The sequence below is a fragment of the Aspergillus campestris genome (genome assembly GCF_002847485.1).
Source record: "Aspergillus campestris IBT 28561 chromosome Unknown P168scaffold_11, whole genome shotgun sequence".
Lineage (NCBI taxonomy): Eukaryota > Fungi > Ascomycota > Eurotiomycetes > Eurotiales > Aspergillaceae > Aspergillus > Aspergillus campestris.
The window spans coordinates 27,153-43,918 of NW_020194346.1; the positions used below are offsets into that span (position 1 = coordinate 27,153).

At 50.7% G+C, this 16,766-nt stretch overlaps 7 protein-coding genes across 7 annotated transcripts; 3 read left to right on the plus strand and 4 right to left on the minus strand.

Moving 5' to 3' along the window:
* The first annotated feature begins 612 nt into the window (after positions 1 to 612).
* P168DRAFT_312506 (uncharacterized protein) lies at positions 613 to 4,356 on the plus strand. Its single transcript, XM_024839573.1, has 2 exons — positions 613 to 758; positions 808 to 4,356. Exons 1-2 carry the CDS (start codon positions 729 to 731, stop codon positions 4,339 to 4,341), a joined length of 3,564 nt encoding a protein of 1,187 aa, XP_024689932.1. The 5' UTR covers positions 613 to 728; the 3' UTR covers positions 4,342 to 4,356.
* A 286-nt stretch (positions 4,357 to 4,642) lies between these two features.
* P168DRAFT_284110 (translation initiation factor eIF5) lies at positions 4,643 to 5,905 on the minus strand (the record flags this gene model as incomplete). The annotated part of the gene is made up of 1 exon (XM_024836110.1): positions 4,643 to 5,905. One exon carries the CDS (start codon positions 5,903 to 5,905, stop codon positions 4,643 to 4,645), a length of 1,263 nt encoding a protein of 420 aa, XP_024689933.1.
* A 947-nt stretch (positions 5,906 to 6,852) lies between these two features.
* P168DRAFT_257719 (putative isochorismatase family hydrolase) lies at positions 6,853 to 7,934 on the plus strand. Its single transcript, XM_024834570.1, has 4 exons — positions 6,853 to 6,926; positions 6,981 to 6,996; positions 7,102 to 7,155; positions 7,214 to 7,934. Exons 1-4 carry the CDS (start codon positions 6,896 to 6,898, stop codon positions 7,728 to 7,730), a joined length of 618 nt encoding a protein of 205 aa, XP_024689934.1. The 5' UTR covers positions 6,853 to 6,895; the 3' UTR covers positions 7,731 to 7,934.
* A 169-nt stretch (positions 7,935 to 8,103) lies between these two features.
* P168DRAFT_284112 (uncharacterized protein) lies at positions 8,104 to 9,876 on the minus strand (the record flags this gene model as incomplete). Its single annotated transcript, XM_024836111.1, has 2 exons — positions 8,104 to 9,605; positions 9,675 to 9,876. The coding sequence occupies 2 exons, from the start codon at positions 9,874 to 9,876 to the stop codon at positions 8,104 to 8,106; spliced, it is 1,704 nt and encodes a 567-aa protein (XP_024689935.1).
* A 971-nt stretch (positions 9,877 to 10,847) lies between these two features.
* On the minus strand, positions 10,848 to 12,125 carry P168DRAFT_292457 (SGNH/GDSL hydrolase family protein). Its single transcript, XM_024837588.1, has 5 exons — positions 11,817 to 12,125; positions 11,724 to 11,763; positions 11,585 to 11,663; positions 11,132 to 11,522; positions 10,848 to 11,037 (listed from the first exon to the last, which is right to left on the minus strand). Exons 1-5 carry the CDS (start codon positions 11,953 to 11,955, stop codon positions 10,904 to 10,906), a joined length of 783 nt encoding a protein of 260 aa, XP_024689936.1. The 5' UTR covers positions 11,956 to 12,125; the 3' UTR covers positions 10,848 to 10,903.
* Positions 12,126 to 12,452: 327 nt separating this feature from the next.
* On the plus strand, positions 12,453 to 14,241 carry P168DRAFT_312511 (uncharacterized protein; the record flags this gene model as incomplete). The annotated part of the gene is made up of 3 exons (XM_024839574.1): positions 12,453 to 12,467; positions 12,636 to 13,109; positions 13,165 to 14,241. The coding sequence occupies 3 exons, from the start codon at positions 12,453 to 12,455 to the stop codon at positions 14,239 to 14,241; spliced, it is 1,566 nt and encodes a 521-aa protein (XP_024689937.1).
* A 1,775-nt stretch (positions 14,242 to 16,016) lies between these two features.
* Positions 16,017 to 16,733, minus strand: P168DRAFT_320943 (GPI anchored serine-threonine rich family protein; the record flags this gene model as incomplete). The annotated part of the gene is made up of 5 exons (XM_024840421.1): positions 16,017 to 16,120; positions 16,175 to 16,284; positions 16,353 to 16,478; positions 16,540 to 16,618; positions 16,679 to 16,733. The coding sequence occupies 5 exons, from the start codon at positions 16,731 to 16,733 to the stop codon at positions 16,017 to 16,019; spliced, it is 474 nt and encodes a 157-aa protein (XP_024689938.1).
* Positions 16,734 to 16,766: the final 33 nt, after the last annotated feature.

A 16,766-nucleotide genomic window follows, 5' to 3' on the forward strand; every position in this document is an offset into this window, starting at 1 on the left:
CAGCAACTCCTTCTCGGACGCGACGGAGCTGTGGGAACGTGACGCGCGATCAATTAAAGCCGGTCACGGGATTAGGCAGCCATCGCCACCGCCTGCCTATTCTGCCATCTCGATCATCATTGATAAGATACGGTCTTATCTTATCACCCGTGCAATCTCATCTACTCTCCCAGTGAGCCGTATTTCTTGAGCTTTATGGAGTACAATTCCTGCACTCGTAGGTCCCATCGCAGGGATTGGCTTTTGACCGGACCTAGATTGCTGCTGTTTTCTCAAGCAATCCAGTGGTGCTGCATATTGCTGGCGAGATTGATGCAGCCAGCCTACCCTCGAGTTCTCATATATTTCATTGCTTTGACGAGAAGATTGCTGCGTTGAACATAGACGCTCTAGTCTGTAGAGCATACAGCCATAGCATAAGCAACCACTCGTTCACGTTCTTTAGGAAACACGAAGATACTGGAGACTTAGTGGACTATAGATGGTTGTGTATACCGCCCGTACACATATCCGGCAGAAAATACAGCTACTCCGGGCGGTGACGTCGTGGTCTACAGAGCCGATTCTTATCGTGGAACATCTAGGTCTTTGGCAACTGACACGGATTTCCTATTTCTGACGGCCGCTAATCCTTAATTCAAATTTCTACCAACTGTTCTCGAGGATATCCTTTAATGGCAATTTTCCTCCATTAATGTGACCATCTGTACTGCATATAAGTGCATCCGATGGAGAATTCCCAGGAGTCTTTCAAAAAGGTGCTTCTCGCCAACCCGTGCCCTACAATATCAAACTAATGAAGAACAGCTTCGTGGGCCATGTGTCGAACTGAGCTCCGTTGGCCTCAAATTTCGAGGTCAACAAGCAACTGCCAATGATGTGTACCGAGTACTCAATCCAGTATATAATGTCCTGAACGACCTCGCCAATAAGAATGCGCTAGACGCCAAACTAGCCGAATATGCATTCTTTCCTCTATCTCACATTTTCAATGAGACCAAAAGAGCTCCAGCGAACTTGCTTGAGCTGGCTGTCAATTGCTTGAAGATTCTTGTCACCAAAGGATGGCGGAGAAATCTGTCACCCGCGTTGGGCAAACAGCTCATCATTCTGTTGACCTTAATCGTAGGCGGCATTCCAAGCAATATTAGCGGAGAATCACCCAAAGCCCAGCCAGTGGAGCTATCTATTGCTGGCTTTGAATGTCTAGAAGCCATCTTTGATGTGCTAGATGGCCCTGTCGCCAGACAAACGGTCTATCACGAGATCGGTACCTCCACTGTTGTGGATCAAACTGTGTATCTGTTGCTTGAAGGCATCACCGATAATAGATCTGATGAGCTGTGTATTGCTTCTGCAAAGGCTCTCGAAATTCTCACTCAACGCATCACGGACCGGGTTGTGTTGGCGAGTATCATGCCACGCACGGTGTCAGCTTTGACTAAGGTTATCAAGCCTACCACTCAGACAAGGCGTTCATATCGGATGATCTGTGTTTGCCTTCAGACACTTGATCATGTCCTGAAATCCGTTCTGAATGATCAGGCAGCAATGATACTTGAGGAGACTGCCACTCGGTCCCAGTCGGCGGGAGACCAGCTGGTGCTTGACAAATCGTGGCTAACTGCTACAGCGACACAAGTAAAACTCGCACTGACGAACATTGTGCAAGTAAGACGCCATGAGCGACTGGAGGTACGGGAGGCCCTTTTGGAACTCTGTATCATGGTTGTGGAGTACTGTCGGAACACGCTACATGAATCGATACCCACCGTGATTGAAACGATCGTGGTTTTATCGGATGCGGAGGCTACGGTCGCAGACAAGCCATATTCATCTCTGAAACACATGGCTACAACCTATCCTATAGTCGTGGATTCGCTCAGGGACTCGCTCCATACATGGATCACTGCTTTTCCGAGAACCATGCAAGGCAATGACGAAACAGCGAAGCAGTGGGCATTCAAACAAATCTCAACCGCATTCCAGATACTGTCCGAGACCCAATCAAGCTCTGATATCCTCACAACCAATCTGGCCTCGGGATTGTGTGACAGTGTTGCTGCCAGCATCATCCATGCAAATAAATCGCTCGGGACGTTGAGTCCCACAAGAGACATACAATCAATGGACATCATCCACCAGGGAACTCACTCGGTGTCATTCGCACCGGTGCTTTTCGAACATCGAAGCCAGCAGCAAACTCTCAAGGATCTTCAGGCGATGGTTTTTCGGCTCAGTGGATTCGAATCCGGCGACGAAATCACGCGGTTTATCATCAACCGGGTACACAATGAGCCAGGCAACTCCAAGATCGCGCCGTTTTGGTTAGCATTGATTTTCCTCAAGTCCGACGTCCATGGCTCGGCTTTCTTTGACGATTTCATATCCTCCGACCTACTGGAGTCTTCTCCAAACTCTACCAGGACTAGCATGATTGAAGAGTTATATTATGCTTCCCTGCCGATCTTGAACGAGCAATCATCTGATGAGCCAGACTGGCGTATTTCGGCGCTAGCATTGGAGGCTGTTGCTCTCCAAGCACAGCAGCTCGGAGAGGCATTCCGTCCAGAGCTCATGGACGCCTTATATCCTGTTCTCCAATTGCTTTCCTCTGGCAATCCCTACCTTCAACAGCATGCGATGACATGCCTCAACCTCCTCACTACGTCATGCAAATACGACAGCACAAGCAGCATGATCATAGAGAATGTTGACTATCTTATCAACGCGGTTGGATTGAAGTTGAACATGTTCGATGTCTCACCGCTCCCACCTCAGGTTTTGTTTATGATGGTGAAACTGTGTGGTGCCCGATTGATTCCGTACCTGGATGACCTGGTAGACTCGATATTCGGTGTGTTGGATATGTACCATGGGTACCCAAAACTCGTCGAGACGATGTTCAAGACGCTGGCTGCTATAGTCGAAGAGGGCACCAAGCAGCCATCACTCCTAGCCATCGAAAGCGGCAAGGAGGGGCCTATCAACCACCGCAAGAGACTGTATCAAAGCTTCCGGGTTTCAACGCTTGCTAAAGACCTGACGAAGCAAAGGATGAAACGTGCTAAACACGCGCAGGAAGCTCTAGCACAAGACGAAAAGCTTTCCCACCCCAAGCGTCCTTGGACTGCGAAGTCTGAAGAAGAGAAAAAATCCAACTTCGACACCGTCTTCCAAGAAACCCAACAGGCCCCTGAAACCGAAGAATCAGACGAGCAGCTCCCCCCACCTCGTGAGCCCGACGACAGCGAGAAGCCACTAAGCAAGTCGCACTCGCTACTGCTACACATCGTCAAATCCATACCCGTGCACCTATCCTCGCCATCCCCCTACCTCCGTCGCTCTCTGCTCTCCATCCTCATCCAAGCCATCCCCGTTCTCGCCCAACACGAGAACAGCCTTCTACCTCTCATCAACGACCTATGGCCACCCGTAGCAGCAAGAATCACATTCCCCGCCTCACTAAACACCACCCCGTCATCATCATCATCAACAGCCCTCCTAACCAGCGACTCCCCCAACAAACCGAACGACAAAAAAACCAGCCCCGAACCAGACCTCCAAGAAGAAACCTTCGTCACAACAGCAGCATGCACAGCCATCCAAAGCATGTGCCAAAACGCAGGCGACTTCATGGCGACGCGCGTCGAAGCCGAGTTCCCCCGCTGGGCCCGCCTCTACCGTCGAGCCTGGGACAGAGTCCGCTCGGATGCAGACAAAGCCCTCGAGCGGCGCGCGAGACAGTCCTCCTCTTCCTCCTCCTCTTTCTCCCCTTCATCACCATCACCCATCACACCCCTCGACGCCAACAATGACAACGCATCGACGCCTTCGCAATCCCTCATCCCCTCCCTCTCCCTAACAACGGCCGGTACCCGCGCATTCACCCCCCACCACACCCTCTGGCGCGCTCTCATCACCCTCTTCACGACGCTCCTCACACACGTCCGTCTGCCGCTCGCTATAGGCGACGAGATCTGCGAGTTCATCGGCGCGTGGGTCGTCCGCTTCGCGGGGCCAGATGCTTCCTTGCAAACCAACACAACCCCACGAGAAAGCAAAGACCGTGCTGAACTTGACACCATCCGCGACGCTATCGTTGCGATGGAGACGTGGAATGCGGATTTGGCGTGGTTTGTTTTGGAGAGGCAGAGGGGTGAGGTGAGGCGGTTGATGGCTGGGAAGAATAGTAACATCAATGCTGAGACTGCAATGTCTGGTGCTGGGGGTGGTATTTCGCGTTTGGGCGTTCCTAAGATTATGGAGATTGAGGAAGAGCCGCAGAGGGAGTGGGTTTTTCCGAAGGGGGTGGTGAGGTTTGCGAGGCCTGTTTTTTAGAAGATAGGATTGTGGGGGGATGGTTTATTTAGATGAATGGATATGTTTGTATGTGTCAATGATTGGGTTATTACTTCTACGCTATGGTCTAGTTCAAGGAACCTACGCGACAAGATATGAAAAGATAAAATATCGGTGACAAGATCAACAACTGTATTTCATGTTGTATAATATAAGTTTAAAAGCATTCTCAGTTACACTTCAAACGAGTGGAGATTAGTTGGAACAGCGAATCAACAGTAGCGAGAAACAAAGAGGCTCGATCGGACGAGACAGGACCAAAAGACCGATGAGCAGCAACCTACTCATCGTCGCTGTCCTCCTCCTCGGCTTCTTCAAGCCACTGGAGGAAAGGCTCCGCAGTCTTGCGGACCTTCCGGCTGGTCGAGATATCGACGTACTTCTTGCTGGCCTTGGCGCCCCAAGACTTGAGGGTCTCCTCCGCGACAATGTCGTTCTCGTAATACTGGAGCAAGATCTTCGGGAGCTGAGGAAGCATATCCGGGTGGTCCTTGCCCACAAAGCGTTCGGTGCCACCCAGGAAGGCCTTGGCGTGGCGGTCGGAGGTGTTCATCTTCTTCAGAAGGGACGCGCGGTCAGGGATCTGCTTCAGGATGTCCTTGTCGAAGATGGTCTGGGCGAGGACAGCCAAGGTCTTGTGCTTGGTTTCGATGCCCAGTTCCTTGGCCTTGATGTAGATGTCGACATCCTGGACCTTGGAAACACCGCCCTTCTGGGCCGCAGTATCAAGGACCCAGCTGCCGAGCTCATCGTAGGCCGAGGGACCATCGGCTCCAGCGTCATCATCGCCATCGTCGATGACGAGAGAGCGCTTCAGATCCGAGGGCAGGTCCCGAGCACGGGCCTTGATGGCTTCCTCCGACATATCGACAGCCCAGCTGTCGTTGTCGTCGTTCTCGGCTTCGATGGCCTTGGCTTCCGCCTTGATGCGGCGGGTGAGCTCGTCATCGCTGCCAGCCTCCAGCTCAACTTCACCATTCTCGCCGTCACCGTTGTCCGAGTTGCTATCGCCGGGGCTGCCATCTTTGTCGCCATTCTCACCATTCTGCTTGGCTTTCTCACGACGAGCCTTCTTGGCCGCCTTGTCTTTCTTGCCCCCCTTGCCAATAGTGCTGTTACGGAGGATGAAAGTGCTCAGCTTCAGACGAGGGTCAACGTCGGTGCGCTGCCCACAGGCCTTGCAGTCGAGGATGATCTTATCCTCCTTGATGATGACATCCGTTTCAGGATTCTTGCACTTCTTGCAGAGCACAAACCGAGAGATAAATCCATCCAGGTAGTCCTGGAGCTTGGGGGCATCGTGGGCGCCGTTGATGATCCAGCGATCATCGGTCGGCTTCGCGTTGGCCTGAGCACCCAGCTCGAAGCCAAAGTATTTGATGACGTAGGAAGGCGGGCGGCTCAGAGACTGCGCAACCGAGTTCAGGTTGACGACGACAGTCTTGATACCGTTGCCCTTGCCCTCAATCTTGGACTGGAGGCGCTCCATCTTGTAACGGTAGAAGGGATCGGTGACATCCCGACGAATGTTGACAGTAGCCATGATGACGGTTGGGATCGGTAGCTTTTCAGCAGGGAATGGATTTATTCAGAAGTGTAGCGGGAGGGATTTTCGGCCAAAGATGTCTTGAAAGAACAAGACATGCGTGACGAGTTTCTATGTTCGGCGAAATGGTGGCGGTTTGGAATCGTCTCGATGGAGCGACTATCACAGCGGATATGGCAACAGTAGGGTTTCAGCCACAAGACTTGGGGTGTATACTGCAAGGTTTCGGCGCGATGCGAAACGTTTGCAGCTTGAGCGGCAGGTGATGTTCGAAATATCTGAAGCAGGACGAATACATAGACAAGTTCTCGATCGACTCTGCTCTAATGGCTTTCTCTGGCGAGGTAAAAGTGAGAAACCAAACTTGTGGTTCTTCTATAAAGTGAGACATGTGGTCAGTATTCGAGTTCGTCGACGATACGATGGTGTGGCCAGTAGCTGGACAGTGCCAAAGGGACCCATTCAATACTAACCAGAGCGGGTTTAAATCGTTCAAACCGAGAATCTAACGCCCAAAAGCCGTACAACAGCTTAACGGCAGATATCCGAGAGTGAAAGCGAGTCAAATACCGATGGGATCCGTGAGGAAACGATGGGTGTGGAAAGAAGAGTAGATGAGAGAGGAGAGAGAAAAGAGAAAATCGAGAGGGAAGAAGAAAGCACAACAAAAAGGGATCAAGCCAAGGGTCTCACCGCCAAGACCCGCTGTGAAAAAAAAAAAATCGGAATTCCAGGCTGACTCAGCACCATGCCGGATTTCCGGGCATTTCGGACATGACCGTTTCCGAGACACGTGCCATATCGGGCCTCAGGCAGTGGTTAGTTGTTGTTGCCTTGTTCTGTTGCCTGATTCTGTTGCCTTCATTTCCAGGCAGAACTTCCCCGCACCCTCAGGCTTCCCCGCCCGGCATCCTCCGCAATTCAATATAACTTCTTCCATCTCAGCATCATCCTGGTCTCTCAATAATTACACAAGTTCTGTTCGCCATGGCGTCAATTGCAAAAGCCTCCCGTATCCGTACGTCTTCTCTGATCTTGGCTATCCACTGATAACTGCTAACACCACCTCCAGGCAACCCAGCAGTATTGTACGTCTTGAATCATTCTAAACCGCCAATCCCTGCACAGCATCTTCACTCCCCAGTAAATCAAACATAGAAAGCAAGGAAGCTAACAGATCTACTCTACACCAGCATCTGCGACATCCAAGAGAAATTCCGCCCAGCAATCTACGAATACCCCAAACTGTACACCTCCCTCACAGCCCCGCCACACAAACTACCAAGCTGACAATTAGAACCCCAGAATCGCAACAACAACCAAACTCCTCCGCGCCACCAACGCCCTCTCCCTCCCCACCTACATCACGACCCAAAACCGCGCCCGCCTAGGCGACACCGTCTCCGAACTCCAACCGCACCTCTCAGCCCCCAACATCAAAGCCAACGTCGACAAAACCCTCTTCTCAATGATCACGCCCGAAATCGACGCCCTCCTCCCCCAAGCCCCGCAAACCGTCCTCGACGCTATCATCGTCGGCATCGAGTCGCACATCTGCGTCACGCAGACGACGCTGGATCTGCTCGCGCGCGGACACAGAGTGTATGTCCTCGCTGACGGCGTGAGCAGCTGCAATGCCGAGGAGAGGGTGGTTGCGTTTGCGCGTCTGCGGGATGCGGGCGCTATCGTGACGACTAGTGAGAGTATTTTGTTTGAGATTCTGGGCGATGCGGGTCATCCGCAGTTTAAGACTGTCAGTGGGTTGGTGAAGGAGACGAAGGAGGAGACTAGTGGAGCTTTGGAGGTTTTTGCGAAGATTTGAGTTCTGCTGCTTGTATTACGGTCATTCTGCTGCTTATGCGGGGTATAGCATCGAATGTTCGGCTGGATATCTAGATGATATTGTATATTTTCCGTGGTCACTCATTCATGTTATCATGGTGTCGTATACCTGGGTACTAGTGTGGTGGTTCACGTCACTGTGTGAAGATGAAGAAACTGCCAAACCGCCTTGTATATATCGCACTATCAGGCACAAATACAGACCCACTACGATAGAGTATCTCTTGCGAAAACGGCTCTCTTCATCTAAGCTGCATACAAGACAAGGACAGCAATCCTACTACAAAACAGAAAGCCCTCCATTACAGATGGGAGGAATCGAAGCCCACCGTAACTACAGTCCCTAATATATTTCACTTAGGGTTCGTCACAGCCCGGCCGGAAGGCTGCGTCGAATTGAGCCACCCGAACGCGGAGGCCCCGCCAATAGGATTCGACGACCACTGCTTCCCCGCGTGACCTTCTTCCGGGGACGCCCGTGAGGATGGCTGCGAGGCTGTGGAGAGTCCTACCGGTTCTGGGCCGGAGCCGGTGGGAGTGCTAGCTGCCGACTGGGAGGTACGAGACGAGGTCTTGGATGGCCGCAGCACTTTCATGGCGCGGCCCCGCGACGGGCGACCGGAAGCGGAGGACGCGGGGTCCGCTCTGGAATCACGTTTCCATGAGCCCCAGACTCCTGCTGGCTCCGCCTTGGCTGGACTGCTGAGCGGCATCTCGGTCGGCTTAGCTGTTTGTGGTTGCTGCTGTGGTTGCTGTGTCTGCTGCTGCTGCTGCTCTTGAGAAGGCTCACTCCTTGGCGGGTGTGGCGTTTCCAGCGAATGCGCCTGCTCACCGTCTTCGCGCTCCTCAAAGGAGACGCGACCTGAGGCGGAGGTAGACCGCGACTGTCGGCTAGGGGGCTGTCCAATGACACCGGCGGCTGAATGACCGTTGACAGAGGGATGATCCGTAGCCGGGAGCGCCTGCGCTGTTCGTCCAGCGCGCGACGAGCAGGACGAGGTCCCAAGAGATCGGAACACTGCATCGTCCTCTGGCCGAACCAGAGGGATAGATACCTTGTTCCTCTCGTCGTCCACCATGATGATCTTGTCTTGGGAGAACAAGATGTCCGCGTTGTGGGAGCGGAGGACGTCGCTGCCGATGATGATCTGGATAGACGGATCGTTGGGGATGACATCCTGGACCAGGAATCGGATGGTTAAGGTCGGAAGCTGTGGAGCAGGACTGCTGGGGCGGGAGGACGCCTGGTGAAGACTGGCTTCCGGCAAATAGACCGGGAGTTTGATGAAATGCGTCTCTTCCTCCTGGATGATGAGCTCCTCCAGGCCAAGCTTTCGAATCAGTGGGTATCCAAGAGTCGACGTATAGGCCCCCGAACATGCAGCCGCATACAGAAGTGATTCGTTGGAAAAGTTCGCCGTCAGCCAACACCGGATGATGCATGGAACCGGCCCCAAGAGGAAAAGCCCAGGCGGTGGGATGAGAGGTGACCCGCCGACCGAGGAACTAAGCAATCTGCTAGTCGCCTCCATGCCAAGGCTGTTGGTGCGAGCAGAGTGATGAGAGTGTCCCGATGAGCTTTGACGCCCATCTGAGCGATGGGACAGTGAGGGTTCCGTCAGGGGGTGACCTCCCAGGCCGCTGCCGGTCCTCATCGGAAGCTCACTGCTCGACCGACTGGCCTGCCCGTAATATCCGTGGATCGCACTCTCATCGAAACGAACACTGTTGGCCCTGGATGCCCCCCGCCTCGGCTCGTATTCCGTTTCCAAGCCCACGGTGCTCACCGCGCCACCGTGATGTTGTCCCTGGTCGAATCCTTTGAAGGCGTCGGCGGTTGAATGGAAAGCGGGCTCTGCAGAAACACCGGCAGATCAGTAACGATGTCATGAAGCAACGATCCCCCCAAATACAGCAGACGCACCTGTGGGTATTGTTCCCGCAACCGAAGTCGGAAAGGGTGATAGAGGGCCCCAGACACTCTTCATCCTCGCATCTTCGTCCCTCCGCCGCTCCAACCGTGCAATGCGCTCCGCCTGTTCAAACTGTGTGGCGTGAAGCTCTTTAAGCTCGTCAAAGACGCGCCAAATATCGTCGCGTGAGGCAAAAGGATAGTGAGCATCCATATCCGACCAAACGGAAGATAGGGACAAACAAGCTTGACCGGATGGCGAAACAAATGAATGTTCGAACAAATGAGGGAAATCCTGCCTTGTTGCCGGAATACCAAGTCACGAATACACACAGAGAGACAGTTCTAATCTCAGATCACAAACACCTGCTTTCCTCCCGCCGTCTTGTTCACTACCGATAGCTAACCCGTCGCCCACTGTCCTAAAGCTCCTCCTCCCGTGCTCTGTGAGACGGCCGTACGGCCGGCCGTCCACCCGATTCTCTAAAGGCAAATATCCGGTGTATTTTTTGTAAACATATACGCCCAGTAAGGATGATACGGCAAGAGGATGACCTGGATATTGGGACGACAAGGAAGGAAGTAGCTGGGGCGGAAGGGATGGATTGAAGCAAGTAGCGTAGTAGTCGATTTGGCGGAACAAAGGCCGGAGGTCGAAGGTTTCAGCAGATGTAGCAGTCCAGCAAGACAACCACTTCTCTATTGAGGTTTAGAAGAGACTCTGTTTGATGGAAGTCGACGTTCACTGATGAGTGTAAATTTCTCGAATTACAGATCGAAAAAGCCTGGCGTAAGACAGTTGGAGAGGTGTCGGATCGGAGATTTTCAACAGCGGAGAATAGGAAACTTTGCCTTCACGGGACCAAAGCGGGGGTATAGCGTGGATATGAGTCAATAGAGTGATTGGCGTATGATAGACGACAGTAAATAAAGGGGAGGTTCGATTCAGAAGAGGGATGGGAGGAAAGGACAAGATTTTCTTGCAGTTGGACAGGACGAAATGAGGGGATCCCAACTGGGCCATCACTTTGGGTTGGCGCCGGGCTGGCCGGCCGAGCGATCTAGACCGCTTTCACTCATCCATGCAGATGCAATTCCGTTTCTACTCTGCACCAACGCACCACTGGGGGTCATCCTTCATTGTGCGTTTCCTACTATTGGCTTTGTTATGTTTGTCATTTCAATTAATATAGACCAAATTGATTTCCCGGTTTTCCCGGCGACTAGGCCAGATCAAGCCTCTATTTGGGCGCCTCCATCCAGCCAGGGAAGACAAAGGGGAGACGCTCAGGGTCCTCGTCAGGCCAATTGCGTCGGATCGTCTCCATGATAACATCATATGCAATGCGATATCCATCCGGGGTCAGATGTAACCCTGTTGTGTTGTCAGTGTCTACTTAGTCCCAAGGAGATATCTGACTTGAGGGAACGTGGGTAAGGTCGAGCAAGGGAACAAAGGGAGAACAAACCATCTGTGAACAGGCTGCCGAGCTTGTCATTACTCGGAAGGTCTCTTGATCCTATCAGAGGCTCGCCCTCTTTCCATCCAGCAGCGGTCATAAATGCCGTCCAAAGATCCGCAACGGGGATCTTAAACGACGTGGCCACTTCGTGAGCTGCCTCTGCATACTGTCGCGTAAAGCCGTTTGTTCGGCTGGGGAACTCATTCCCTTTCTCCGAGTCGAAAACTTCCAGTTGATGCTCATTGATTGGGGTCGGGGTGCAGATGATCAATTTAGGTTGCTGAGCCAGGGTTGCGGGGTGTTGAATAATTTGTCTCAGATTCTCTTTGAAGACGTCCAGCGGGACGTGCTGGCTGTTTCCAGGATGGCAAGAATCGTTGGCTCCGAACCAGATAGTCTAGAGAATAATCGGTCAAGGTCTCGCCCGGGCTATTGATGATCATTCAAGGAAGGATATACCATCAACCGAACATTTTCTCTCTCCGGCGTGGGGAAGAACTTGGGGAACACCTTGATAGCATGGGCAGTGGTGTAGCCTCTACAGAGGTACAGTCAATAACAAATTGACGTGCTCCAATCATACGTTAACTAAACATACCCAAACCCGCGATTGATTATATCCAGTTTTCGACTGTAGGCTACCACGCAGTCAGCATTATGCGTCACGGCAGGCTGAGGGGATTGAGCTGACCATCTTGTAGCGCAGGCTGAAGACCAAATCCAAGCTCTTGATTACTAGACATCTGGGTAATCGAATCTCCAAAGAGGATGAATTGGTCGTACGGTTGGTACAAGGCCTCGGCGGCCGATTGCGGGGCGCCCTGCGACATATTCGGGTCGATGATGTATGATTTTTTACTTGCAGGTGGTAGTTTGGACAATGATTAGGACAAAGAAAACAAGAACTAATAATGGCGAGTGTTTTCAGGACCGAGGAGGATAGACATGATGGAGGGGTTGCGGGGACAAAAGAAATCGGATCATCGGGATCGGTTGTCTACGGCGGCCGATCCGCGTCCAGAATGGAAGAATCTCAACTATTTATATTGGGTTATATTGGGTTCCCTAATAGTTTACAACACTGGATTAAAAACGGATCGTGATCCTGACATTGGTAAATTGCCCTAGCCGTAAGTTATACAACGTCTTGCTTGTGCTGCTTAACACTTTCACCAGTGTTCTACTATATATATAGAACATTCGGCCCGATTAAGCTGGCCGATCCGGCATTAAGTCTTGTCCCTTACTTCGCAGTTTCTTACCGACACAAACGCAAAACTCTTTCTAACGCGAGGCATCTCTTTGATGTACATCTAGGCAGTTGGAAATGGCGTCCCCGTCTGTCATTGTGTTGAATGCACGTGACCTAGATTAGCGCCTGTTCCCCTTGGCCTGCCAGATCAATCATAAACTGATGTTCGACCACATTGTCATTGCTCGTTTAATAAACCAAAAAAGCCACCAAGAATCCAATTCAAGGTTCAACATCATATAAGTGATGTCCCAAGAGCAGGATCCTAATTCACATGTCGCGCTGAAACCTCGCCGTTTGATTCGCGGCGAGATTACATACTCCGCTGCGAAAGAAAAAGATGCTAATATCCTCCATGAGTTGGGCTATCGAGAGCAAAAGCTCCAATTTTTCACCCGCTTGTTCAGAAGCCGAGAGCTGATCAAGAATATCGTTGCTCATCATCTTGGCCTTACCTCTCCAGATGCATGCCATGTTGTCGACGTGGAGGACTGGATCCACGGAAGTTTCAACGTTTGCATCCGGGTTGATATTGACGGTCCAAGGACAAAATCTGAAAAACAGGTGATGATTCGTTTCCCCCTGCCGTACAGGATCGGCGAGGGTCCTTGCCCGGGGAATGCGGACGAGAAGGTCCGTTGCGAAGTTGGGACCTATGCGTGGGTCTCGGAGAAGTGTCCAGATGTCCCAATTCCACATCTTCACGGATTCGGACTATCTAATGGTAAAACTGTATGATTCTAGCTTCTGTCTGTTGCAGAGTAGGAATGTTTCTCACCGTCTTTAGTTTACCTATCTTGGCGGCCTTTCCTTTTTCTCACGAAGCATTCAACGCCTCCGTCGGTGGTTTTTGCAGTTACTACGCTATCCACTCCCATCCTTATATGTCGAAAACCGCGTCAAAGACCAGACCGCGCTAGAGAGTCCTTACATTATAATAGATTATATCAATCCATCAAGGGGCGAAATGCTGTCTGAAACTTGGGAGCGGGGACGTCTCGACCCACGCTTACGGGCAAACCTGTTCCATGGTCTCTCACGCATTATGCTCAATCTGGCTCGTATCCCATTGCCTCAGATCGGCTCTTTCATTCTAGATGAACATGGGTATTTGCACTTGGGTAACCGACCTCTTACACTTGAGATTCAACAACTAGAAAATGAAAGCATCCCAGTGGACCTCCAAAGGGATGCAACCCACGTCAGCGTCGACTCCTATGTGAACGATATCCTAGCACGACATCAAAGTCGTCTTCGCCATCAGCCAAACGCAATCAACAGTGTCGAGGATGGGTTCTATCAGACATCTGCACTAATGGTCATGAGAAGCGTCTGGTCTTGCTTTTTCCGACGAGATCTTTTCAAAGGGCCATTTTTTCTCAACCTTACTGATCTCAACCAGTCTAATATTTTTGTTGACCATAACTGGAATATCAAGTGTTTGATAGACCTTGAGTGGGCCTGCTCTCAGCCGGTAGAGATGATCCATCCTCCGCACTGGTTAACAAACGAAGCTATTGATCTGATCAGCGTTGACGACTACGAGGCTCTTCACGGAGAATTCATGGACGCTTTCGCAGAGGAAGAAAAATCACTCGATATGCCTTTCCCTCTCTACCCGGTCTTGAAACAGGGGTTCGAGAGAGGCACGTTCTGGTGTTCACTGGCTCTCGCGAGTCCCACAGCGTTGTTTAAAATATTCTATGACTACATTCAGCCAAGATTCTCCAAGACCCATGACGACCCGGCATTTTGGCGGATTACCATGCCTTATTGGACCTTCAATACTTTTGCGTTCATTGAGCATAAAGTGGAAGACAAAGAGAAATACGATATCTCCTTGCGAGAAGCATTTCAATCCTAAATTGCCGGTATTGTCCGCATTCACAATGTTTCTTAATGACTCTGTCCCTGTCTTTCGCCCTTGTTTCTGTTTTCCCCGTCATCCGATTTTTTGAAGTCTTCAATCGCGTTCTGAAGATTTAGAATAGCCTTCTTCCCTCTGTTCTGTTGCGCGGCCTTGCCCGACGAAGAAAGTTGGTTCATGGTTTTGGCATCCATTTTCATGGCAACATTGGCGTTTTCAATTTCACCATCATAGCTTGAGTGTGGGCTTTGCTCCCCCATTTTGGGACTGCACGTTCATTAGAATTCTTCGTTATTACGTAGTTACAGAGATGAGAACGGAGATAAATGACTTGCTCAGTGAAGGAGGAATTGATAGATACTGCTATCTGTAATCAGCACAGCCCCAGTAGTGAGCTGACAAGAACCCCTCAGTGTATCAAAATGTTTCGCTCACCTATAAAGTGTCTGATACCCAACCGTGTCGAGTTACATGTTTGAATAGAAATATGTGTTGACTGAACCTGGGTAGTCACCTTTTATATTGATAGTAGTTGCATTAGTCCAGGCCTCACAGCACATAGTTGCAGCGGTAGTCTTAGTACCTAGCTGACTGACATGGCTCTGTAGCTTGGAAGTCATGCATGTGCTCGGGCTTCGGACCGGGTTAGTGGGGTGTATATGTACGAGTGCGAAGCGCGACTCAGAAACAACAGCACCACCGTTGAAAAGGACACTCGGTTAAGAATTGCTGATAGTACACAGAATCCCTCGACAGAACAAACGGGAGTACACGTCATCAAGTGTATGCGTTATGCTTCACTGTCTAATGCAGTCTCCCCGATGGAGGGTATCGGTTGAGCAGGGATCAGACTTTTAGCTCTTAAACCTCGAAATATCAGCTAGTAGGATCAGACATCTACCTAATATAGAATTCTAGCTAGAATTTGACAAAGTCCTCTTTGTTAGATGTTCATATGGTTTAGTTACCTTTCTCTACTGTTTGTGTAGACTTCATAAGGGTCCCAGTTCATTCTGAACAATGGATGACCTCGCCTGGACCTCACTCAAGGCAAGTCAAGTTCTTCATCATTGGCACGATTTCTGTTAACATGTTGGCTTTGGCATACCAGCCTGCAAATGATATTCATCTTCATCCAAATGCGATTCTCATCCGGTATGAGCCATCTTAGCCTTTGCCCATGAGAATATGTTGATATATAATGGAATAAATCACAAAACAACCCATATGTAGGGCAAATCCTGGAAAGAACCCAAGTGTCTCCACGTTACAATCTGCTTCGAATATGCTGAACCACCTGCCCACTAAACGCATATTGCTAGCCATGAATACATTATAGATCCTTTGAGAAACCCCATCCATGATGCGACACACACACCCTCACATCGGGGAAGCCATCTAGAAGTAACGAAAAAGGATGGGGATGATGTTTGGCTAGGTGATTTGAATTGCGTTCCAGAAGTGCCCTACAGCCAGGTGCCCAAGAAAGAAGAGATTCAATTTTAGTGATTTGTTAACCTTTGATATCAGGCCATTAAACTAGCCTTTTGAAGATGTGGATCATTCTTGCGCATCACGAGCCCCGTTGGCAAACCAGCAACAATCAATATATTAAACTATATTACCCAGTCTATTGTCATTCTATATACTAGTACGCAACTGCTCCAACCCAGCAGACATAAGAACAAGACACATAACACGTATCCAGCGTTTGCATCAACATATACATCACATCCAATGCAACGCAAGTTTCATCACAAAAATCTAGTGTTTTACAGCGCCCAAGCCAAAATCTGGGCCACGGCGAGACCTCCGGCCAACAAAACGGCGGGAGCCTCCAGCCCGACTCTCGTACCGGAAGAAGAGGACTCATCCTCTGCGAGGGTCGTCAGTCATACACCACCGTGAGAATACATGGGGGTATACTCACTATCCGTCAAATGCGAGCCGTCGTTATTGGGGACGACGCTGAACGACTTCGAGTCGGCTAGTGTCCGTCCGTGCTCGTCGAAGGAGATGAATCGGAACATATATCCGTCGCTGTAGGAGTGGTTAAGTGATTAGAATGCGCCGAGATATTGCCATGGGGTGGCATGGGAAGTACGTACGTCGCAGTGGTGTTGACGTCGTGGAATGTGAATTCGCCCTTTTTCGGGTCAACGCCGTGGGCGATTGTTGCGAAGACGCGGGCGTCCTCGTTGATGAGGCTGATGTCGAAGGAGGTAGGGTCGGAGCTGTTGGGTTCAGTTTCAGCATTGGATTTCTGTTGAGCCAGGGGATAGGTTTGTGTCGTACGGTTCTGTGGTCCATTTGATGGTGGTGTTTTGGCTGAGGTCTAGCTTGGAGCCGCCGTGGGGTTCGTCAATGGTGATTGCTGTTGCACGTTAGATTGACGATCATCATATTGTACCAGGATGTGATGTAAAGTACAGACCGGACGTGACCGCAGCGCATAACGCCGTTAAAGCAAGGGGAGTCTTGAAATACATTATGAATATAGATATGAATTAGGTAGATATTAA

Bases quoted from the DNA above. Each gene is read 5' to 3' on its own strand.
- P168DRAFT_312506 (XM_024839573.1), top strand. From the start codon at position 729: ATGGAGAATTCCCAGGAGTCTTTCAAAAAG. The intron at 759-807 runs GTGCTTCTCGCC...AATGAAGAACAG, and splicing joins CCCAGGAGTCTTTCAAAAAG to CTTCGTGGGCCATGTGTCGA.
- P168DRAFT_257719 (XM_024834570.1), top strand. From the start codon at position 6,896: ATGGCGTCAATTGCAAAAGCCTCCCGTATCC. The intron at 7,156-7,213 runs GTACACCTCCCT...TTAGAACCCCAG, and splicing joins ATCTACGAATACCCCAAACT to AATCGCAACAACAACCAAAC.
- P168DRAFT_292457 (XM_024837588.1), bottom strand. From the start codon at position 11,955: ATGTCGCAGGGCGCCCCGCAATCGGCCGCCGAGGCCTTGTACCAACCG. The intron at 11,664-11,723 runs GTATGTTTAGTT...GTACCTCTGTAG, and splicing joins ATAATCAATCGCGGGTTTGG to AGGCTACACCACTGCCCATG. The intron at 11,523-11,584 runs GTATATCCTTCC...ATTATTCTCTAG, and splicing joins GAGAAAATGTTCGGTTGATG to ACTATCTGGTTCGGAGCCAA.